Source organism: Anolis carolinensis, unplaced genomic scaffold, assembly GCF_035594765.1.
Source record: "Anolis carolinensis isolate JA03-04 unplaced genomic scaffold, rAnoCar3.1.pri scaffold_14, whole genome shotgun sequence".
Lineage (NCBI taxonomy): Eukaryota > Metazoa > Chordata > Lepidosauria > Squamata > Dactyloidae > Anolis > Anolis carolinensis.
Genome location: NW_026943825.1, coordinates 8,704,156 through 8,730,279, shown reverse-complemented (window position 1 = coordinate 8,730,279; position 26,124 = coordinate 8,704,156). Strand labels below are relative to the sequence as shown.

Here is a 26,124-nt window from a genome sequence, read left to right as displayed (position 1 = left end):
TGCTACTCCATAACTCAGGGGTCCCCAAACTTTTTAAGTGGAGGGCCAATTCACAGTCCCTCAGACTGTAAGGGGCCAGACTATGAAATTAAGATTGTTATTGTTGTGTGCCTTCAAGTCATTTCAGACTTTAGGTCAACCCTAAGGGTAAAGTTTAGGACAGGGGCCAGGTCAATGACCTTGGAGGGCCACATCCAGCCCATGGGCCTTAGTTTGGCGATCCCTGATCTAGATGGTCTCATAAGATCATAGGTAAGCAAAAAGACCCCAAAGACCATCTAGATGGTCTCATAAGACCAGGGGTCCCCAAACTAAGGCCCGGGGGCCGGATGCGGCCCTCCAAGGTCATTTATCTGGCCCCCAACCTCAGTTTTATAATGTAATATTTTTATATCATTTTTAATAATATAATATATTGTATATACATATAATATTGATAGTAATATTATAATGTTATACAATATAATACTAATAATAATACCATATAATAATATTAATTATACATTATATATTACATATATTACAGTATAGTGGTATAGTTCAATATAGTAATATAAAATGCTAATATTGTGCTACGCTAATAATATAGCAATAATATATTGTACATACAGCTTCTCTGAGTCCCCTTCGGGGTGAGAAGGGCGGGATATAAATAAGAAATAAATGTAGTAAATGAATAAATAAATAATTTTAGACTTAGGCTCGCCCAAAGTCTGAAATGACTTGAAGTCACACAACAACAACAATCCTACTTAACTTGACTATCTCATTGGCCTGAAGGAGGCCCACACTTCACATTGAAATCCTGATAGGTTTATGTTGTTTACAATTGTTTTCGTTTTTAAACATTGTATTGTTCTTTCATTATTGTTGTTGTTTTGCATTACAAATAAGACATGTGCAGTGTGCACAGGAATTTGTTCAGTTTTTTTTTTCCCAAATGATAATTCGGCCCCTCTACAGTCTGAAGGATTGTGGACCGGCCCCCTGCTTAAAACGTTTGAGGACCCCTGCATAAGACCATAGGTAAGCAAAGAGACCCCAAAGACCATCTAGACGGTCTCATAAGACCATAGGTAAGCAAAGAGACCCCAAAGACCATCTAGACGGTCTCATAAGACCACAGGTAAGCAAAGAGACCCCAAAGACCATCTAGACGGTCTCATAAGACCATAGGTAAGGAAAGGGATCCTCAAAGGCCATCTAGACTGTCTCATAAGACCATAGGTAAGCAAAGAGACCCCAAAGACCATCTAGATGGTCTCATAAGACCATAGGTAAGCAAAGAGACCCCAAAGACCATCTAGATGGTCTCATAAGACCATAGGTAAGCAAAGAGACCCCAAAGACCATCTAGACGGTCTCATAAGACCATAGGTAAGCAAAGAGACCCCAAAGACCATCTAGATGGTCTCATAAGACCATAGGTAAGCAAAGAGACCCCAAAGACCATCTAGATGGTCTCATAAGACCACAGGTAAGCAAAGAGACCCCAAAGACCATCTAGATGGTCTCATAAGACCACAGGTAAGCAAAGAGACCCCAAAGACCATCTAGATGGTCTCATAAGACCACAGGTAAGCAAAGAGACCCCAAAGACCATCTAGATGGTCTCATAAGACCATAGGTAAGCAAAGAGACCCCAAAGACCATCTAAACGGTCTCATAAGACCACAGGTAAGCAAAGAGACCCCAAAGACCATCTAGATGGTCTCATAAGACCATAGGTAAGGAAAGGGACCCTCAAAGGCCATCTAGACGGTCTCATAAGACCATAGGTAAGGAAAGGGACCCTCAAAGGCCATCTGGATGATCTCATAAGGCCATCAGAAGGTAATAGATAAGGAAAGGGACCCTCAAAGAACATCTAGATGGTTTCATAAAACCATAAGTAAAGAAAGGGACCCCCAAAGGCCATCTAGAAGTTCTCATAGGACCATAGGTAAGGAAAGAGACCCCAAAGACCATCTAGACGGTCTCATAAGACCACAGGTAAGCAAAGAGACCCCAAAGACCATCTTGATGGTCTCATAAGACCATAGGTAAGGAAAGGGACCCTCAAAGGCCATCTAGACGGTCTCATAAGACCATAGGTAAGGAAAGGGACCCTCAAAGGCCATCTGGATGATCTCATAAGGCCATCAGAAGGTAATAGATAAGGAAAGGGACCCTCAAAGAACATCTAGATGGTTTCATAAAACCATAAGTAAAGAAAGGGACCCCCAAAGGCCATCTAGAAGTTCTCATAGGACCATAGGTAAGGAAAGAGACCCCAAAGACCATCTAGACGGTCTCATAAGACCACAGGTAAGCAAAGAGACCCCAAAGACCATCTAGATGGTCTCATAAGACCATAGGTAAGGAAAGGGACCCTCAAAGGCCATCTAGACAGTCTCATAAGACCATAGGTAAGGAAAAGGACCCTCAAAGGCCATCTGGATGATCTCATAAGGCCATCAGAAGGTAATAGATAAGGAAAGGGACCCTCAAAGAACATCTAGATGGTTTCATAAAACCATAAGTAAAGAAAGGGACCCCCAAAGGCCATCTAGACGGTCTCATAGGACCATAGGTAAGGAAAGTGACCTCCAAAAGCCATCTAGACGGTCTCATAGGACCATAGGTAAGGAAAGTGACCTCCAAAAGCCATCTAGATGGTCTCATAGGACCATAGGTAAGGAAAGTGACCTCCAAAAGCCATCTAGACGGTCTCATAGGACCATAGGTAAGGAAAGTGACCTCCAAAAGCCACCTAGATGATCTCATAAGACCATAGGTAAGCAAAGAGACCTCCAAAGACCAGGTAGACTTAAGTCAACACTAAGTCTAAAGTTTAGGACAGGGGCCAGGTCAATGACCTCGGAGAGCCGCACCCGGCCCACTGGCCTTAGTTTGGGGACCCCTGCCATAACTACTCATTTTGCTTCTGTTATGAATTGTAATGTTAATATCTGATGTACAGGATGTATTCTAATTCAGAGGTCCACATTTGGCACAATACCCAATACGCCCAAATTTGAATACTGTTACCTTCCCGCCGGAGCAGTACCTATTGATCTACTCACATTGGCATCTCCGTAGACAAGCCAACACTGACCGGGACCGCCTTACATTTGGAAACTGATGTCCTCACTGCGGAAGAACATGCGGGTCAAGAAGAGGACTCCACGGTCACCTACGTATCCACCCCCAAGACACCATCATACTCGGACAACGAGTAAGGTTTTGAAATAATTTATTGCTCCTTCTTGTATTTGATTCTCGATACATTCCGTTCTTTAACAGATACATACAGATCAGAGACATATTATGGTTTGCATGAAAATATTGATTTCTGGAGGCCTGCCAGCTTCTTCCCTTGGCTTTGGGCAAAAGAAAAGGCAGAAAAACAATCCCCGACTGCATTATTTTCCTAGGAGGTATTGTGTGCGAATGAGAAGAAGGCACTGACCCCCCTAACATTGGGTTTTTATATCGGGATACAATGTTTTAATTGATTATGTATTGCTGCCTGATGTATTTGTATGAATTGTATACGTCATACGCCGCTTTGAATCCCACCCACAGGAGAAAAGCGGGGCAGAAGTGAATAAATAATAATAATAATATCAATTATTATTATTATTTTAATGCAACACAGTTAGGAACGGGTTTGAATTGTGAATTCTTAAGAAGGAGGAGGAGGAGGAGGAGGAGGAGGGTGGTATATAAATAATAATAATAATTTTTAATATTATTATTATTATACCACCCTAATAATAATAATATAAATTATTATTATTATTTTAATGCAATACTGAAAGGAACTGGTTTGAACTGTGAATTCTTAAAGGATGCTAGGATTTTATAACATATTATTAATATTATTATTATTATTATTACTATATTAGGTGGTATAATAATATACCACATAAATAATAATAATAATAATAATAATAATAATAATAATTTGACCACACTTGGGAAGTGTCCGACATGTGGTCAAATTCAACAGCCAGCGGAATGTCTGCTATGGACTCATCTTGTTGTGTTTCAAATAATAATAATTATTATTATTTTATTTTAATGCAACACTGGAAGGAACTGGTTTGAACTGTGAATTCTTTAAGGATGGTAGGATTTTGTAACATTATTATTATTATTATTATTATTATTATTATTATTATTAGGTGGAATAATAATAATAATATACCACTTAATAATAATAATGATAATAATAATAATTTGATCACACTTGGGAAGTGTCCGACGTGTGGTCAAATTCAACAGCCAGCAGAATGTCTGCTGTGGACTCATCTTGTTTTTCAAATAATAATAATAATAATAATAATAATAATTGTTGTTGTTGTTGTTATTTTAATGCAACACTGGAAGAAACTGGTTTGAACTGTGAATTCTTAAAGGATGTTAGGATTTTGTAACATATTATTATTATTATTATTATTATTATTAGGTGGGATAATAATAATAATAATAATAATAATAATAATTTGACCATACTTGGGATGTGTCCGACGTGTGGTCAAATTCAACAGCCAGCAGAATGTCTGCTGTGGACTCACCTTGTTGTGTTTCAAATAATAATAATAATAATAATAATAATAATAATAATTGTTGTTGTTATTATTTTAATGCAAAACTGGAAGAAACTGGTTTGAACTGTGAATTCTTAAAGGATGTTAGGATTTTGTAACATATTATTATTATTATTATTATTATTATTATTAGGTGGGATAATAATAATAATAATAATAATAATAATAATAATAATAATAATAATAATTTGACCATACTTGGGATGTGTCCGACGTGTGGTCAAATTCAACAGCCAGCAGAATGTCTGCTGTGGACTCACCTTGTTGTGTTTCAAATAATAATAATAATAATAATAATAATAATAATAATTGTTGTTATTATTTTAATGCAAAACTGGAAGGAACTGGTTTGAACTGTGAATTCTTCAAGGATGTTAGGATTTTGTAACATGCCAAGCACAAGGAGTATTTATTAATTTCTAGGACATGACTTCTCCTTGGTGAGAAATATTTTGTCAAAAAACTCACACGCAACTCTGGGAAGCAACCTGGAAGCACGATGTGCCTCCTGAGAACCGTTTTGGGGCATTGCAGCCCAAAATCCCCAAAGGCGCCCGCTAACCGGCAACTAAAGTCCTGCAGGAAACAAAGACCACACAAACAACGGGCTGGCTTTCTAAGGTCCAGCCGGTCACTTCTGCCTCTTGTAGATCAGCTGGGCAAGGCCGAGGAAGATCTGGGCGGGCAGGCGGAGGGCGTGCTGGGAAATGAGGCCCAACAGGCGCTGGTAGCTGCTCTCCTCGTAGTTCTGGAAGACCGTCTTCAGGTCCAGCTCCTCGTAGAGCTGCTTGACCCGCCCCACCTTCTCCGGGTCGTTCTGACCATAGTTTGCCTGGGAAGACAAAGAGGGTTCAGAGGTTAGACCAAACAGGACACACTCTCCCTTGTCTGCCTTGCTGTGAGTTTTCTGGCCAGGTTCCAGAAGCAGCATTCTCTCCTGACATTTCACCCACATCTATGGCATGGCATTGTCTGAGGTTGTGAGGTCTGTTGAAAACGAGTCAAGTGGGGTTCATATATATAGTTGTGGAAATGGTCATATGACTGGTCAAATAATATAAATAAATAAATAATAATAATAACAATTATTATTATTATTATTATTATTATTATTATTATTATTATTATATTGTATGACACAGCTAGATATGCCAACAAGATAGATATGCTGGATTTTGTATCACAAAATTACAAGTCGAACACTTCCCAAGTGTCTGGGACTGTGTGATGTATTTTTGGATGATGCGTGCAGATCTATTATTATTATTATTATTATTATTATTATTATTATTATTATTATTATTATAGTGTATGACACAGCAAACAAGATAGATATCCTGGATTTCATATCACAAAATCACAAGTCGAACACTTCCCAAGTGTCTGGGCCTGTGTGATGTATTTTTGGATGATGCGTGCAGATCTATTATTATTATTATTATTATTATTATTATTATATTGTATGACACAGCAAACAAGATAGATATGCTGGATTTCGTATCACAAAATCACAAGTCGAACACTTCCCAAGTGTCTAGAACTGTGTGATGTATTTTCGGATGATGCGCGCAGATCCCAGTAGGTGCCCTTTTGCAGTTGGCAGATCGTAATTTTGTCAATGTCTGTTGTTTCCAAATGCCGGTTGAGATCTTTTGGCACGGCACCCAGTGTGCCCATCACCACTGGGACCACCTGTACTGGTTTCTGCCAGAGCCTTTGAAGTTCGATCTTGAGGTCCAGATAGCGGCTGAGTTTTTCCTGTTGTTTTTTGTCAATGCAACTATCACCTGGGATGGCAACATCAATGATCCAAACCTTTTTCTTTTCCACAACTGTGGGGTCTGGTGTGTTGTGTTCCAGAACTTTGTCAGTCAGGAATCTTTGCGTGCTCATTTTCCAATACTTTTGCAGGTTTGTGATCCCACCAGTTCTTTACTTCTGGGAGGTGGGACTTGAGGCATAAGTTCCAATGAATCATTTGGGCCACATAGTTGTGCCTCTGTTTGTAGTCTGTCTGTGTGATTTTCTTACACAGCTGAGGATATGATCAATGGTTTCGTCAGTTTCCTTGCACAGTCTGCATTTTGGTAATAATAGTAATTATTATTATTATTATTTGAAACACAACAAGATGAGTCCACAGCAGACACTCTGCTGGCTGTTGTATTGGATCACACGTTGGACGCTTCCCAAGTGTCCAGGACTGTGTGATGTATTGGTGAATAATGCGTGCAGATCCCTGTTAGGTGGCCTTCTGCAGCTGGCAGGTGGGGATTGTGTCAGCGCCGATTGTGTTTAAGTGCAGGCCAAGGTCTTTAGGCACTGCACCCAGTGTGCCGATCACCACTGGAACCACCTTATTTATTTATTTACAACATTTATACCCCGCTCTTCTCACCCGAGGGGACTCAGGGCGGCTTACAAAAATTGGGAAAATTTAATGCCCAAAATGCAATAATAAAAACAAAAAATATAAACAGATCCATTAATAATAATGTTAAAACACATTATAAAAACCTTAAAAACGTATATATAACTGGCTTGTGCCAGAGTCTTTGCAATTCGATCTTTAAATCCTCATATCATGTCAGCTTTTCCAGTTGTTTTTCTTCAATTATTATTATTATTATTATTATTATTATTATTATTATTATTATTATTATTATTATTATTATTATTCTATTTGTGGAATGATGTCCAGGGTGGGAGGAAGAAAGAAATCTTGTCTGTTTGTTGCCATTGGCCACCCTGATTAGCATTGAATGACCTTGCAGCTTCAAAGCCTGGCTGCTTCCTGCCTTGCTTCTGCCGTTGTGTGACATACGTTTCGTAATTTTACAGTGGCTTTCCCAAGCTGGACAAGGCCTTGGTCTTGTGTGCATGACATTTCCCCGCCCTCGCCATGTCTGACTCGTGGGTTGCTCCACCACGCACCTAATCTTTTCTCTTACATACACGAGCCTCTATTGGGTCTAGAGGCAACAAGTTGCTGACCTCTCCTTGTGGGTCCCCTCCCAAAGTGATTAGTTGTACTGATTCGCCTACCCATTCTATGTCCACTCCCTACCCATATTCCCTGCCTTCTACGTCCCTACCATGCCAGCTTGAGAGATCTTCCCCCTCTGATAAGCTTTTCTCGCCTCTTCCTCTAGACACTTGTCCGGATGGAAGTCATTGCAACAGCTCGGATTTCAGGAGTTGACTAGGCCTGACTAATAATGCTCCCGCTGAACTAGGATCCCTGGGGGGTGGGGACCGGGAGGGGGAAGGTTCCATCGAGGTCATGTGGGGGAAGAGGTTGTGCGGTCAACGGTTTCCCAGGGAGAAGCGCAACAGATGTCTTGCGACCCTGGAGAAGGATAGGTGTGGTAGTCCCCATGGCAGCCCCTCCAGACTGAAAGTACTGCTGCTTAATGCCAGATCCGTTAATGGGAAATCTTTAATTATCCAGGACCTAATCCTGGATGAGCGGGCGGATCTGGCGTGCATCACCGAGACCTGGTTGGACGAGCTGGGTGGGGTAAATCTTACCCAGCTTTGTCCTCCGGGTTTCGGGGTGCACCAGCAGGCCAGGTCTGGAGGGCGGGGAGGTGGGGTTGCGGTGGTCTTTCGGCAGTCCATTGCCCTGGTCAGATGCGCCGTACCGCAATCCGCTGGGTTCGAATGTCTCCACTTGAAGGTGGGTACCCGGGACAGTTTGGGGATTCTGCTAGTGTACCGTCCACCCCGCGACACAGCAGTCACCCTGCCTGAGCTTGCAGAGGTGGTCTCTAGCGTGGTGCTGGGTTCCCAGCGCCTCATGGTCCTGGGTGACTTCAACATCCATGCAGAGGCCACCTTGACAGGTGCAGCTCAGGACTTCATGGCCGGCATGATGACCATGGGACTGTCCCAAGTAATATCGGGTCCCACTCATCAAGCTGGACATACACTCGACCTGGTTTTTGTTGCGGGCGACGAGTTGGTCAGAGTGGAAGAGCAAATTATTCTTCCATTGTCATGGTCTGACCACCATCTGATCAGTCTAAGACTCACCGCGCCCTCAAACCTCCGCAGAGGTGGTGGACCGATTAAGATGGTCCGCCCCAGGAGACTAATGGATCCCGAGGGATTCCTGAAGTCTCTTGGGGTTCTGTTTGCCACGGAGGCTGACGATTCTGTCAATGCCTTGGTCGCTCGCTACAACAGCGAGATGACTAGGGCAATAGACACGATCGCCCCCGAACGTCCCCTCTCGCAGCGTGGAGTTGCCCCGGCCCCCTGGTTTACTGGGGAGCTGGCGGAGATGAAACGTGCGAGAAGGAGACTAGAGTGTCGCTGGCGGAAAACTCAGGACGGCTCTGACCGAACACGGTCGAAGGCCGCTATTAGGTCCTATTCCGTGGCGTTGCGAGCAGCCAGGAAGGCTTTCTTGACTGCCCGCATTGCGTCTGCAAATAACAGACCTTCGAAGTTGTTTCGGGTTGTTGGGGAGCTCCTCCACCCTCCTGGGGGCGGGGAGCCACCCGACTTCTCGGCAACTCGGTGCAGCGAGTTCGCTCACCATTTTGCAGACAAAGTCGCTCAGATCAGCTCTGACTTGGACGCCGGCCTTGAAGCATTGCCAGGTGAGGTAACCGAGGCATCTGTCTGTTCGATCTTGTGGGATTCGTTTCAGCTTGTGCGCCCTGATGATGTGGACAAGATCCTCGGGGCTGTGAGGGTGACCACCTGCACCCTGGATCCTTGCCCATCTTGGCTTTTAAAACAGGCCAGTGGCGGGTTAGTTGATTGGTTTATGCCTATAATTAATGCTTCGTTATCACAGGGCAAATTTCCATCTAGCCTAAAGCAAGCTGTGGTTAGGCCTATCCTGAAGAAGGCCTCTCTGGATTCGACCAACTTAGGCAATTACAGACCAATCTCTAACCTTCCATTTTTGGGCAAGGTCTTGGAGCGGGTGGTTGCCTCTCAGCTCCAGGGATTCTTGGATGATACGGATTTTCTGGACCAATTACAGTCTGGCTTCAGGCCTGGGCACAGCACCGAGACGGCTTTGGTCGCCTTGGTGGATGACCTCCGCAGAGAGCTGGACAGGGGGAGTGTGACCCTGCTGGGTCTCTTGGATATCTCAGTGGCTTTCGATACCATCGACCATGGTATCCTTCTGGGACGGCTCTCTGGGATGGGCCTTGGGGGCACTGCACTCCAGTGGCTCCAGTCCTTCCTGGAGGGCCGTTCCCAGCTGGTGAAGCTGGGGGACACCTGCTCAGACCCCTGGCCTTTGACCTGTGGGGTCCCGCAAGGTTCTATTTTGTCCCCCATGCTTTTTAACATCTACATGAAACCGCTGGGAGAGGTCATCCAGAGTTTTGGAGTGAGGTGCCATCTCTACGCGGATGACACCCAACTTTACTACTCTTTTCCACCTAAATCCAAGGAAACCCCTCGGATTCTGGACCAGTGTCTGGCCGCTGTGTTGGCCTGGATGAGGGCGAACAAGCTGAGACTTAATCCTGACAAGACAGAGGTCCTCCAAGTCAGTCGTATGTCTGACTGGGGTATTGGGTGGCAACCTGTGCTTGACGGGGTCGCACTCCCCCTGAAGGTGCAAGTCCGCAGCTTGGGGGTCCTCCTGGATTCGGGGCTGACGCTTGAGGCTCAGGTGTCGGCCGTGGCCGGGAGGGCCTTTGCACAACTAAAACTTGTGCGCCAGCTGCGACCATACCTCGAGAAGTCAGATCTGACTACGGTGGTCCACGCCTTAGTTACCTCTAGACTGGATTATTGCAATGCGCTCTACGTGGGGCTGCCTTTGAAGACGGCCCAGAAACTGCAATTAGTACAGCGCTCAGCAGCCAGGCTTCTAACAGGAGCAAACTACAGGGCGCGTTCTACGCCTCTGTTTAAGGAGCTCCATTGGCTGCCGTTTGTTTTCCGGGCCCAATTCAAGGTGCAGGTGCTGACCTACAAAGCCCTGAACGGTTTGGGACCCACCTACCCTAGAGACCGCATCTCCCCCTATGAACCTGCACGATCTCTTCGCTCTTCGGGGGAGGCCCTCCTCTCGCTTCCACCACCTTCGCAGTTGCGGCTGGTGGGGACGAGAGAGAGGGCCTTCTCCGCTGTGGCCCCCCGCCTCTGGAACTCACTCCCTAGGGAGATTAGACAGGCCCCCACCCTCCTTGCCTTCCGGAAAGGCCTTAAAACCTGGCTTTTTCGGAGGGCCTTCGACGATTAATTTTTGGGGTTGATTTGTCTGCCCATTTAATTAGAGAATGTTTTCCCATGATTATTAATACCTTGCTGAGGACTTCTGCCACGAAGCTACCTTCTCCATGTAGCCCTCTATTTCGGCCTAGAATTGTTTAGCTCCTTGTTTTTAACATGTGATGTATGTATTGATTGTATGACTGCTTTTCATGTTTGATTTTACAATGTGTAATTTGTCACTGTTTTTATTATTGCTGTGAGCCGCCCCGAGTCCCTTCAGGGAGATGGGGCGGGATATAAGAATAAATTTATTATTATTATTATTATTATTATTATTATTATTATTATTATTATTATTCTCGCCCTCTTTGTCTGAAGGCATCTCTGCCTCCCACTGGCTTCCAGTGTGTTACCTCCAGGATCTGCTTTTGCTCCGGCGAGGCCCGCTTCAGGCACTGCACCACCAGCCAACTGCACTTGTTGTCCTCGATGTCCGTCCCGATCTTCCCCGTCACATCCGGGTCACCAAAGCAGTCCAGGTAATCGTCCTGCAGGGAGAGGGAAGACAGGGCATGCATGCTTCTCACATTTGCAGGTGACACCAACATTGAGAGGGATCTCAAAAGACCTTCGCTGATTGGACATGTTCACGGTGCTCTCTATAACTGGGATGTCTGCGGTGGAGGAAATACATGAAATCTAGGATGAAATTGTCCCCATAGGAAAGCATTCCCTTGGGTGGTGGGCAGGATGGTGTTTGTGGAGGACACGGGCAGGGCTCTTGGACATGTCCACAGCACTCGCCATAACCTGCAATGTCATTGGAGGGAGGGCCATTGGTGTCTCATGAGTAGTGGGAGCTATAGTAAGAAACACTGGGGTGCCTGTGGTGGAAGAAAACAGAAAATCTAGGATGGAAGTGTCTCCTGAGTAGTGGGAGATATAGTAAGAAACACTGGGGTGCCTGTGGTGGAGGAAAAACAGAAAATCTAGGATGGAAGTGTCTCCTGAGTATTGAGAGATATAGTAAGAAACACTGGGGTGCCTGTGGTGGAGGAAAACTGAAAATCTAGGATGGAAGTGTCTCCTGAGTAGTGGGAGATATAGTAAGAAACACTGGAGTGCCCTGTGGTGGAGGAAAAACAGAAAATCTAGGATGGAAGTGTCTCCTGAGTAGTACTATTTGTGGAAGTGGGAGCTTGTCTGTGGAAGTGGACACCTCAGACACACCTACATATTTTCACTTTTATTATGCGTATAGATTAAAATAGTGCTTTACAATATCATGGATAGTAAACAATTCAGTTCAAATCAGTGATTATATATACGCTCCTTTCCCGTCCCTTGGCAAACAGAGAAGAGGGAGAAACTCTACCTGGATTTGGAAGAATTCCCCCATCTCGAGTAAGATAGTCCTGGCGTGGGAATGCTCTTCCTCACTATCAATGCCAGCCTGGGAAAGGGAAAACAACACATCAACAAGTAATGTGCAGATCCTAGCACTTTGGCTAGGATCTGCAGTTCCACAAAGTACAATTCCAATAATAATAATAATAATAATAATAATAATAATAATAATAATAATAATAATAATAATAATAATAAGGCCTAAAGACCTTGGCCTGCACTTAAACACAATCAGCGCTGACAAAATTACCATCTGCCAGCTGCAGAAGGCCACCCTACTGGGATCTGCACGCATTATTCGCCGATACATCACACAGTCCTAGACACTTGGTGATCCAGTACAACAGCCAGCAAAGTGTCTGCTGTGGACTCAACTTGTTGTGTTTCAAATAGTAATAATAATCGTAGTAGTCATCATCATCTGCCTAGAAGATCTATATCTGCCTAGAAGATCAGGGGGCAGAGGACTCTTGCAAGTAAAACAAGCAGTCAAAGAAGAAGAACATGCCCTGGCAGAAGATGGAAAGCAAAGTGAAGAACCTGCTTTGATTGAAGTCAAAAATCAGAAACTCCTCAAAGCACAGCAGACAAAGAACCAGTACAAGAAAGCCACACTACAAACTAGAGCTGACAGCTGGCACAACAAAACACTGCATGGAAAGTTCCTTGACAAAATTGAAAGAAAAGCTGATAAGGAGAAGACCTGGCTCTGGCTCATGAATGGGACCCTGAAGGAGACAGAAGGCCTGATCCTTGCAGCCCAGGAGCAAGACATCAGAACAAAGGCAATTAAGGCCAAGATTGAAAAATCAGCGGATGCAGACTGTGCAAGGAAACCAACGAAACCATTGATCATATCCTTAGCTGCTGTAAGAAAATCGCACAGACAGACTACAAACAGAGGCACATATGTGGCCCAAATGATTCACTGGAACTTATGCCTCAAGTACCACCTCCCAGCAGTGAAGAACTGGTGGGATCACAAACCTGCAAAAGTATTGAAAAATGAGCACACAAAGATACTGTGGGACTTCCGAATCTGGAACACAACACACCAGACATCACAGTTGTGGAAAAGAAAAAGGTTTGGATCATTGATGTCGCCATCCCAGGTGACAGTCGCATTGACGAAAAACAACAGGAAAAACTCAGCCACTATCAGGACCTCAAGACTGAACTTCAAAGACTCTGGCAGAAACAAGTGCAGGTGGTCCTGGTGGTGATGGGCACACTGGGTGCCGTGCCAAAAGATCTCAGCCGGCATTTGGAAACAATAGACATTGACAAAATTATGATCTGCCAACTGCAAAAGGCCACCCTACTGGGATCTGCACGCATCATCCGAAAATACATCACACAGTCCTAGACGCTTGGGAAGTGTTCGACTTGTGATTTTGTGATACGAAATCCAGCATATCGATCTTGTTTGCTGTGTCATAATAATTTTTTTTCGTGTCAGGAGCAACTTGAGTCACTTCTGGAGTGAGAGAATTGGCCGTCTGCAAGGACGTTGCCCAGGGGACGCCCAGATGTTTTGATGTTTTTACCATCCTTGTGGGAGGCTTCTCTCATGTCCCCGCATGGAGCTGGAGCTGATAGAGGGAGCTCATCTGCGCTCTCCCCGAGTGGGATTCGAACCTGGCAGCTTTCAGGTCAGCAACCCAACCTTCAAGTCACTTAGTCCACTACGCCATCTGGGGGCTCCAGGTCATAATAATAATAATAATAATAATAATAATAATACATCACACAGTCCTAGACACTTGGGAAGTGTTCGACTTGTGATTTTGTGATATCCAGCATTATCTATCTTGTTTGCTGTGTCATACAATAATAATAATAATAATAATAATAATAATAATAATAATAATAATAATAATAATAACAGGCAAAAGCCACCCAAGAAAGGGATCCCCAAGGATGGGAGCCCTGACTCACCATGTACATGGCAGCCGCCACTGGGAGGTAGAAGGAGTAGAAGGCCGTCTTGTATTTCACAATGGCCTTGTACCTCTCTTCCGTGAAGCTGTCCAGGTCCACCGGAGGGGCGCTGATCAGGTCCAGGGTCTGACCGAGTTCCGTCTGGTACGCCGACTGGGGAGAAAAGGGACGGCATTGGGGGAGCACATTGGTAGGAATTCACAAACGGAAATCCAAGATCTGTGTCCATTGGGTGATAGGGAACGTCAAGGAAGAGGAGGTTCAATTCCCATGTCAATGTTCAATGTCCAGGCCCTTGAGGCACACGGGATCTCGAGGAAACCCACCTGGAGGAACAGCTCCAAGAGGTTCAGGTAGTACGGCTGGCCGCGACAGTGTCGCTTCAGCAGGCGGTAGATGCTCGATTCCAGCAGAAGGGAGTCGTTCACCGCCGCCAAGCCAACCCCTTCCTGCAGAGATGAGAAAAAGGACAAAATTATTATTATTATTATTTGAAACACAACAAGATGAGTCCACAGCAGACACTCTGCTGACTGTTGTATTGGATCACATGTCGGACACTTCCTATTATTATTTACAGTATTTATATTCCGCCCTTCTCACCCCGAAGGGGACTCAGGGAGGATTACAATGAACACATATATGGCAAACATTCAATGCCAACAGACAAACAACATACAGTATAGACCAGGGGTCCCCAAACTAAGGCCCGGGGGCCGGGTGCGGCCCTCCAAGGTCATTTACCTGGCCCCCGCCCTCAGTTTTATAATATAATATTTTATATAATTTTAATAATATATTGTATGTACATACAGCTGCTCTGAGTCCCCTTCAGGGTGAGAAGGGCAGGATATAAATGTAATAAATAAATGTAGTAAATGAAAAAATAAGTAATTAGACTTAGGCTCGCCCAAAGTCTGATATGACTTGAAGGCACACAACAGCAACAATCCTAATTAACTTGACTATCTCATTGGCCAGAAGCAGGCCCACACTTCCCATTGAAATCCTGATAGGTTTATGCTGGTTACAATTGTTTTCATTTTTAAATATTGTATTGTTCTTTCATTGTTGTTGTTGTTGTTGTTGTTTTGCACTACAAATAAGACATGTGCAGTGTGCATAGGAATTTGTTCGTTTTTTTTTTCCAAATGATAATTTGGCCCCTCGACAGTCTGAAGGATTGTGGATCGGCCCTCTGCTTTAAAAGTTTGAAGACCCCTGGTATAGACAGACACAGAGGCATTTAACATATTTTTCCAGCTTCACGATTCCGGCCACAGGGAGAGCTGTTGCTTCACTGTCCACTAGTGGCTGTACTTCCTCATTCCTTTCCTCGTGTTTTGCTGGCAGTTTTATGATGTTGTAAATTAGTTAAATTAGCCTCCCGCATAAAGCGTACCTAAATTTCCCTAATTGGCAAATGCAACTGTCTTGCGGGGCTGCACAGGTCAACAGCAAGCTGGGTTATTCAATGGTCGGGGGCTTAACCCGACCCGGGCTTCGAACTCATGACCTCTTGGTCAGTAGTGATTTATTGCAGCTGGTTACTAGCCAGCTGTTCCACAGCCCGGCCATTATTATTATTATTATTATTATTATTATTATTAGAAACACAACAAGTTGAGTCCACAGCAGACACTCTGCTGGCTGTTGTATTGGATCACATGTCGGACACTTCCTATTATTATTAATATTATTATTATTTGAAACACAACAAGATGAGTCCACAGCAGACACTCTGCTGGCTGTTGTATTGGATCACACGTCTGACACTTCCTATTATTATTATTATTATTATTATTATTATTATTATTATTATTATTATTATTATTATTATAGAGGAGACACGCTCAGCCCTCGACGGGATTCACATTTTGTGCATTTATTTATTTATTTCTACATTATTTTATATTCCACCCTATCAACAATAATAAGGTTTTTAATCTGTGGCATTGCTTTACCTTTTTATACCAGCAAGGGTGCCCCCGCCGTGTCAGGGAGCCATCCATGATGTCGTCGGCCACCAAGAAAAAGGCTTGGAGCTGCAAACAAAGCCACCACCTCACAACCGTAAGTTTTTAATAACTTTTGATACAGATATATAATGTAATGAAACAAACCACAATGGCAATATAAATGAGAAAGTGCTAGGAACAGCAGAAGTGGACAAACGGTCACGTTTGGTAAAAGAGAAAGCAATCGACAGCTTTTGAAAAACTGGGGACCTTTACTCACTTAGATGCAAAAGAAAAGAGAACATAATATGAAGGAAATATTCAAGTAGGATTCAAATAGTGTATTATAGGAAAAGTATATCGTAAAATGGAATATTTGTATTAGTTGTCTCAACATTTTGACAGTCTTTCCGTGACAAGGAAACAGGTAAAGGGCAATTTTCTGGGCCTGGCTCACATGGTTGTTGGGGAATTTTGGCCTGGTTATAGAGGCCAAAGGGGCCTGAGTCTGCGCCCGTAGCGAAATTGCCGTATTCTGGAGGAAAGGACTTACCAGCTCGACGCACCAGCCCACAACCATGGCGTGCTGGAACTTCTTTGGATCCTGCTGTTCCGGCCCAGCCAGTTCCCCAAAGGCAGACACCACCGTCAGGCCCCGGTTGTACTTCCCGCCAATGGCATTGTATTCCACCACCTGTACAATACATATTAAATATATATACTATATACTCAAGTATAAACCTAGTTTTTCAGCCCTTTTTTAAAGACTGAAAAAGCCCCCCTCGGCTTATACTCGGGTGAGGATCCTGGTTGGCTTATATTTGGGTCAGCTTATACTCGAGAATATATGGTACATTTATTATTTTTCTCTATTATTATTGGTATTCTTACATTTATTGTTTTTCTCTATTATTGTTGCTACTGTTACATTTATTTTACTCTATTTTTATTATTATTACTTAATTCATTTATTTACTATATTTGCACCCTGCTCTTCTCACCCCAAAGGAGACTCAGAGCGGCTTACATATCATGGCAAAATTCAAAATTCATATAACCAAAGTTCTTAAAAGGGACTCTTTCTTGTGAGACTATATATATATATATAAAATATTTTTATTGAATATTTTGTATTTAGGGTTAGAATGAGAATATAGATTAGCAAGTAATAAGATTTTCACATCGAAAGTGGGAGAACACTGATTGTTTATAGGAAAGTAGGAAATGAAATATAAAGAAGATAAAGGCAGAAAAAATAAAAAAATAAAAAATATATTAAAAATTGACTTCCATCTAACTTTAACAGGTTCATCATAAAGAAAAAGGAAATTTATATGTGTGTGTGTGTGTGTGTGTATATATATATATATATATAACTAAATGTTCATTAAAAAATTATAAATCACCACATCCCCTTCGCCCTCCAAAGTCTCAAAGATTGTGTCCAATTCAACAGATAGGGTCCAATTTCATTTGTTTTAAATAATCCTTTACCAGGTCCCAGTTGGTTTCTTTCTTTGGTAGACCTTGGCTTGGAGATAGCCAATATGTAAGTTTCTCCATGTTAATCACCTCCATAACTTTATTTAACCAATCCTCCTTATTCGGTATCTCCTTTCGTCTCCATAGCCTGGCATATGTTATTCTAGCGGCAGTGACCGGATAACTGAACAAGATCTCTTTATTTTTATCATGATCAATGTCTAACATTCCTAATAAGAAATACTCCGGTTCTCTTTTAATTTTTATCTTTAAAATTGTTTGTATAGCTTTGCTTATGTCTTTCCAAAAAAGTTGGGCTTTTGGACATGACCACCATAAATGAAAAAAAGTGCCCGTCTGTTGCTCGCACTTCCAGCATTTGTCAAATGTGTTCTTATAACATTTAGAAATTTTATAGGGGGTAATATACCACCTATATTGCATTTTTAGCCAGTTCTCTCGCATATCATATGCATAGGTATATATTTTTATTATTAATAATACATTTATTATTTCACTCTGATCTTATTATTATTATTATTATTATTATTGCATTTATTATTTTCCTGTATTTATTATTACTTGTAGTATTTTCCTGTATTTATTACAGTATTATTTTACTCTATTATTATTCAAAGGATACATAAGCACATTTACATTGAAGAAGATGAGAATAATGATTAGATCAGGGTTGGACAGACTTATCTTAAATTTGAGCTTTATGTAAATATTCAAAAACATTTAACCTACTGATGCCTCGATTAATGTACAGTAGAGTCTCACTTATCCAAGCTAAACAGGCCGGCAGAAGCTTGGATAAGCGACTATGTTGGATAATAAGGAGGGATTAAGGAAAAGCCTATTAAACATCAAATGAGGTTATGACTTTACAAATTAAGCACCAAAACATGATGTTATACAACAAATTTGACAGAAAAAGTAGTTCAATATGCAGTAATGTTATGTTGTAATTACTGTATTTACGAATTTAGCACCAAAATATCACGATATATTGAAAACACTGAGACTACAAAAATGGCTTGGATTATCCAAGGGCTTGGATAAGCGAGGCTTGGATAAATGAGACTCTACTGTAATTTTATTGATATCTATTTTTATTTCTGAAATTTACCACCCTCGGCTTATACTTGAGTCAATGTTTTCCCAGTTTTTTGTGGTAAAATTAGGTGCCTCGGCTTATATTCGGGTCGGCTTATACTCGAATATATACGGTGTGTATGTGTATGTGTGTGTGTGTGTGTGTGTGTGTGTGTGTATATATATATAAGTGCAGCTCCGTTGAGCATGAATGGCAGCTTTGCAGACAATGTGGGTTGTTTCGAAAGTTTGGCAACAAGCAAAAGGGGTGGATCTCTGCAGTGCACACCCCAGCAGTATTTTTTTAAGTCAGTTCGTGACGGGTCTGTGTCCCAAATTAGGTCCAGATCCATCAAGCTACAGAGAAGCCTTGGTGGAACAAACCTACGTACATATTTGGATTTTTAAGATCTAGAGATTGCTAGCTTTGCCAATACTGTAGTGAGGACAATAGCAGTTGCAACAGAAGTTACTCAATATAGTGAGAACTCATTGAATGCTCCTGGTCTTCTCTCCCAGATTGCCCTTTCCGCCAGCCCTTGCTTACCTCCTTCAGGCGGGAGAAGGCTTCTGATACGTCCTTCTGGTGCAGCTCATCCTCAATCAGATCCTTCACAATTTGGGGGAAAAAGGCCACAAAGCGCTCCCGGTCGGTGGCTCTTGCGGCGTGATTCCCATTGCAAGTCATCCTTCCTACTCGGGACGCTTAGCAAACTGAAAGAAAGCCATACAAAATCACAAGTTGAGCACTTATTATTATTATATGGGCAAAACATCAGGAGAGAATGCTGCTTCTGGAACATGGCTATACGGCCCAGAAATCTCACAGCAACACAGTGATATATATGCTGGATTTTGTATCACAAAATCACAAGTCGAACACTTATTATTATGTGGGTGAAACGTCAGGAGAGAATGCTGCTTCTGGACCATGGCTATACAGCCTTGAAAGCTCACAGCAACCCAGTGATATATATGTTGGATTTCGTATCACAAAATCACAAGTCGAACACTTATTATTATTATTATGTGGGAAAAACATCAGGATTTCGTATCACAAAATCACAAGTCGAACACTTCCCAAGTGTCTATTATTATTATTATTATTATTATTATTATTATTATTATTATGTGGGCAAAACATCAGGAGAGAATGCTGCTTCTGGAACATGGCTATACAGCCCGGAAAGATCACAGCAACCCAGTGATATATATGCTGGATTTCATATTACAAAATCACAAGTTGAACATTTACTATTATTATTTTTATTATTTTTATTATTATTATTTTGTGAGCAAAACGTCAGGAGAGAATGCTGCTTCTGGAACATTTATTTATTTATTTATTAGCAACATTTATATCCCCAAAGGGGACTCAGGGCGGTTTACAAGTATATATACATACAGTATATTATATTATACGACTATATTGTAATATAAATATACAATTATAATAGTGAATTATAATTTTTATTACATCATAATATTATTAATAATATTACATGTATATTATTATTATTATTATTATTATTATTATTATTATTATTATTATTATTATTATTATTATGTGGGCATAACGTGGCAATACAGCCTTGAAAGCTCACAACAACTTAGTGATTCCGGCCAGGAAAGCCTTCCTTCGACAACACATTGAGTTAAATCTACTTGCAAAAATGTTATTGTTCCCAAGGAGGTGACATACAAACATATCATAAATCTGCAAACTATTGCACCTCATGGCGCAAGCAAGGCAGGGTGAGCAAAGGGGACGCGCAAATATTTCCCAAACATGCTTTGAAGCCCTGACCTTGCCTTCTCCCACCTGCAAAGGAGTGGCTATTTTCTTATCTCTGGGAAGAGGTTGTGTTGAAATGCATTGGGTTTGCATGGAACACCTGGGACACTTACGAAATAGTTGTGTATTGGAATAGTTGGAAACGGGGATAGGATTTATATACAGGGTGTCCCAAAAGTCTCCACACAGGAAAAACTTCATGAACTCTTATTATATTACATACATATTATCTCCAAAGTGTCGATCCATAGGAGAAAAATAATGAAATCGTATTATATTACATTATATATTACATACATATTACATTATCCCCAAAGTCTCCATCCATAGGAGAAAATTAATGAACCCATATTATATTATCATATTATATTACATATTATATTACATTATATGTTACATTGTATTATTCCCAAAGTCTCCATACATTGGATAAAATTATTGAACTCTTATATTATATTACATTATCTATATATATAAAAGAGTGATGGCATCACGGCAATTCACAAAACAACAAAAGTACAGGCCCCCCAACCTCAAAATTTGACAACACAACCCATCATCCATGCCTCAAGGTTGATACAACAAAAAGAAAAGAAAAATAAAGTCCTAATTAGAGGGAGAACAATAATTTTTTTTATCCAATTGCTGCCAGTTTAGAGGGCTAATCTCTGCCCACTTGGTTGCCTAGCAACCAAGGGACAGCCAGGCTTCAGTTAGGGGACAGGCAGATTTAGGCCTCACTTAGGCTTCTTCCACAGATTATCTAATTTGCACTGGATTATATGGCAGTGTAGACTCAAGGCCCTTCAACACAGCTATATAACCCATTTATAATCTTATATTATCTGCTTTGCACTGGATTATCTTGACTCCACACTGCCATATAATCCACTTCAGTGTGCATTTTATACAGCTGTGAAGAAGGGGCCTCATGTAATCCAGTTCTAAACAGATAATTTAAGATTATCAGTATACAGTAGAGTCTCACTTATCCAACATAAACAGGCCGGCAGGATAAATGAATATGTTGGATAATAAGAAGGGATTCAGGAAAAGCCAATTAAACATCAAATTAGGTAATCGTTATACAAATTAAGCACCAAAACATCATATTATACAACAAATTTGACAGAAAAGGTAGTTCCATGCGCAGTAATGCTATGTAGTATTTACAGTAGAGTCTCACTTATCCAACACTCGCTTATCCAACGTTCTGGATTATCCAACGCATTTTTGTAGTCAATGCTTTCAATATATCGTGATATTTTGGTGCTAAATTCATAAATACAGTAATTACTATATAGCATTACTGTGTACTGAACTACTTTTTCTGACAAATTTGTTGTCTAACATGATGTTTTGGTGTTTAATTTGTAAAATCATAACTTAATTTGATGTTTAATAGGCTTTTCCTTAATTCCTCATTATCCAACATATTCGCTTATCCAACGTTCTGCCGGCCCGTTTATGTTGGATAAGTGAGACTCTACTGTACTGTATTTACAAATTTACCACTAAAATATCACAATGAATTTAAAACACTGACTACAAAAACATTGATTATGAAAAGGCAGACTGCGTTGGATAATCCAGAACATTGTATAAGCGAATGTTGGATAAGTGAGATTCTTCTTTAATATGAAATAATTACTGGGATAGAATAATGCAGAACAATATAATCTCTAAAACCAGGACAGTAAATAAACAGGGGAATTCCACACAGGAAACAATCAGGGCCAGCTAACACCTCCCAACAAAGTATTCCCATCATCAAAGTCTGGCAAATCCTCTGTTTTCTCAGGGCCACAGACAGTAGAAGCACATAAAATATCGCAAACAACACCACTCTGAAAACAAGGGAATTCCAGACAGGAAAGAATCAGGGCCAGCTAACACCTCCCAACAAAAAATTCACTCAGGGAGGAAACAGCCAGGCTTTAAAGCTGCAAGGCCATTACATCCTAAACATTTTTCCTAATTGCAGCATTCATACTTGCCTCCGACAAACAAAAAAAAACCAATCAGAAATATTGTATATTCACAACCTTTAGGAAATAATATCCCTGCACATGTCTTATTTGTAGTGCAACAACAACAAAGCAATACAATATTTAAAAATGAAAACAATTTTAACCAACATAAACCTATCAGGATTTCAATGGAAAGTGTGGGCCTGCTACTGGCCAATGAGATAGTCAAGTTAATTAGGATTGTTGTTGTGTGCCTTCAAGTCATTTCAGACTTTGGCCGAGCCTAAGTCTAAAATTAATTATTTATTTACTGCATTTATTTACTACATTTATATCCCACCCTTCTCATCCCGAAAGGGACTCAGAGCAGCTGTATGTACACACAATATATTATATTATTAGCATAACACAATATTAGCATTATATATTACTATATTGAACTATACCACTATACTATTATATAATATGTAATATATAACATATAATTAATATTATTATATGGCATTACTATTAATATTATATTGTATAACATAATATTATTATCAATATTATATGTATATACAATATATTATATTATTAAAACTGATATAAAAATATTATATTATAAAACTGAGGGCGGGGGCCAGGTAAATGACCTTGGAGGGCCGCATCCGGCCCCCGGGCCTTAGTTTGGGGACCCCTGCTCCAGAGTAAGACACGACTGGACTTAACGTCAGGGGAAAACCTTTACCCTTGACCTTAACTACCACCAATTCCTCAATACTTTATTTCGCATACCACCAGACTTCGCCACAGCAACGCGTGGCCGGGCACAGCTAGTATATTATATACATAAAGTCTCCATTTATAGGAAGAAAATTTATGAACTCATATTATCATTACGCATTAAATACATTATATTAAATATATTATCCCAAAAGTTTCCATGCATACATAGGAGAAAATCATTGAACTCATTATATTATATTTTATATTATATTACTCCAATAATTTAATATATTATTAGAATATTATCATATTATTATAATATCCATATATATAAAAGGGTAATGAAATTTCGGCCTAGGACAAAATAACAAATCTACACATCCCAGAAACACTAAACTTGGCAGCACAACCCCTCATCCATGCCTCTACGTTCATACAACAAAAAGCTCCAGCTACTCCAGAAACTGGCCAGGCTTTGAGGCTGCAAGGCTATTCACTGCTATTCCACCTGGCCAACAAAGGATTCCCATAAGCCACAGCAACGCGTGGCCGGGCAAAGCTAGTATTATTATATTATAGTATTATATATTATAATATATTATATTACATTATATGTTACATTATATTATTCCCAAAGTCTCAATACATATGATAAAATTATTGAACTCTTATATTATATTACATTATATATTACATACATATTATATTATCCCCCAAAGTTTCCATGCATACATAGGAGAAAATTATTGAACTCATTATATTATACTTTATATTATATTACTATAATAATTTAATATATATATCATATTATTATAATATATTATTAAGGAGAAAATTTATGAACTCATATTATATTATCATTACGTATTAAATACATATTATATATTATCCCAAAAGTTTCCATGCATATGTAGGAGAAAATTATTGAACTCATTATATTATATTTTGTATGATATTACTATAATAATTTATTATGAAATATTGTAATATTATCATATAATAATAATATTATAATATTATATTATTATAATATATTACATTATATATTACATTATATTGTGTGTGTTGTCAAAGGAAGGCTTTCATGCCTGGAACCGCTGGGTTGCTGTGAGTTTTCCGGGCTGTCTGGCCATGATCCAGAAGCAGCATTCTCTCCTGACATTTCGCCTGCATCTATGGCAAACCTACTCAGAGGTTGTGAGGTCTGTTGGAAACTAGGCAAGTGGGGTTGATATATCTCCAAGGTGGGAGAAAAGGACTCTAGTCTGCCTGAGGCGAAGCTGAATGTTGCCATTGACCAGCTTGATGAGCACTGAATGGCCTTGCAGCTTCAAAGCCTGGCTGCTTCCTGCCTGGGGGGAATCTTTTGTCAAGAGCAACACTCAGAAAGACAGGCAGGAAACAATCGGAGCCAGCTAACCCCTCCCAACAAAATATTCTCTTCCCCCCTCCCCAGGCATGAAACAGCCAGGCTTTGAAACTGCAAGGCCATTCGCTCGGGCGCTTCTCTTACCTCTCTCTCTGTCCCGCCGCCTGTCCTGGTCTCACCCAGCGCCGCCTCCACCCCTGAGTATACAAAGCCGGCCGCGCCGAAGTGCCTTTCGGGATTCGTAGTCCTTGCTCTGTCACAGCTCCGCCCTGCGCCCCTTTAAGACTTCTCAGCTCGGACTACACTTCCCAGGGTGCATAGCGGGTGAGGCGTTTGGTCAGGGAAAGGCCACAGCAGCGCCACTGCCCGGATTGGTTCTCTCCATCGTATGAGGACGAACCATGGAGATGGCAGCCAATCAGGCGAAAGAGGAGGGACTGCCGATTGGCTAATAATTAAGGTCCCTCCCTCTTCCCTTTAAGGGTGAGGCAATTGACTCGTCCCGTTATTCGCCCCCCAGTGGACATTTCCAAAATTGCAATCTTTTTTTGCCTACGACTCCGTGGCTCCAAGGCTGCCATCCAGCGGACACAATGGAAATTGCAGCCTTTTAGAAATGTATTTCCTTTGGCTGAGTTGTAGCTCCTGCTCCTTAGCGCCACTCTGATGCCATCCAGTGGACATCGTGGGAACTGCAGCCTTTTAGAAATGTATTTCCCTTTGCTGAGTCGTAGCGCTTGCTCCTTAGCGCCACTCTGATGCCATCCAGCGGACACAATGGGAATTGCAGCCTTTTATAACTATTTCCTTTGGCTGAGTTTTAGCTCCTGCTCCTTAGCGCCACTCTGATGCCATCCAGCGGACACAATGGGAATTGCAGCCTTTTATAACTATTTCCTTTGGCTGAGTTTTAGCTCCTGCTCCTTAGCGCCACTCTGATGCCATCCAGCGGACACAATGGGAATTGCAGCCTTTTATAACTGTATTTCCTTTGGCTGAGTTGTAGCTCCTGCTCCTTAGCGCCACTCTGATGCCATCCAGTGGACATCCTGGGAATTGCAGCCTTTTAGAACTGTATTTCCTTTGGCTGAGTTGTAGCGCCTGTTCCTTAGCGCCACTCTGATGCCATCCAGTGGACATCGTGGGAACTGCAGCCTTTTAGAAATGTATTTCCCTTTGCTGAGTCGTAGCGCTTGCTCCTTAGCGCCACTCTGATGCTATCCAGTGGACACAATGGGAATTGCAGCCTTTTGGAAATGTATTTCCCTTTGCTGAGTTGTAGTTCACCTCCATCCAGAGAACACTGTGGACTCAAACAAAGATGAATCTGGACCAAACCTGGCACCAATACTTAATAGGCCCAAATGCAAACAGTGGGGGAGTCTTGGGAAAATAGACCTTGACATTTGGGAGTTGTAGTTACTGGGATTTATAGTTCACCTACAATCAAAGAGCATTCAAAACTCTACCAGTGGTGGAACTGAACCAAACTTGGCACACAGAACTTCCATGACTGATAGAAAATACTGGAAGGGTTGGGTCGGCATTGACCTTGAGTTTGGGAGTTGTAGTTCACCTATATCCAGAGAACACTGCGGACTCAAACCGT

The 26,124-nt window shown here is 41.4% G+C and overlaps 1 protein-coding gene across 1 annotated transcript; it reads right to left on the bottom strand.

Moving 5' to 3' along the window:
* Positions 1–3,218: 3,218 nt before the first annotated feature.
* On the bottom strand, positions 3,219–24,795 carry fdps (farnesyl diphosphate synthase). The gene is made up of 10 exons (XM_003227731.4): positions 24,660–24,795; positions 19,221–19,387; positions 16,647–16,787; positions 16,100–16,180; positions 14,462–14,584; positions 14,133–14,288; positions 12,163–12,240; positions 11,201–11,335; positions 4,563–5,427; positions 3,219–4,296 (listed from the first exon to the last, which is right to left on the bottom strand). The coding sequence occupies exons 2-9, from the start codon at positions 19,359–19,361 to the stop codon at positions 5,227–5,229; spliced, it is 1,056 nt and encodes a 351-aa protein (XP_003227779.2). The 5' UTR covers positions 19,362–19,387; positions 24,660–24,795; the 3' UTR covers positions 3,219–4,296; positions 4,563–5,226.
* Between the last annotated feature and the right edge of the window lie 1,329 nt (positions 24,796–26,124).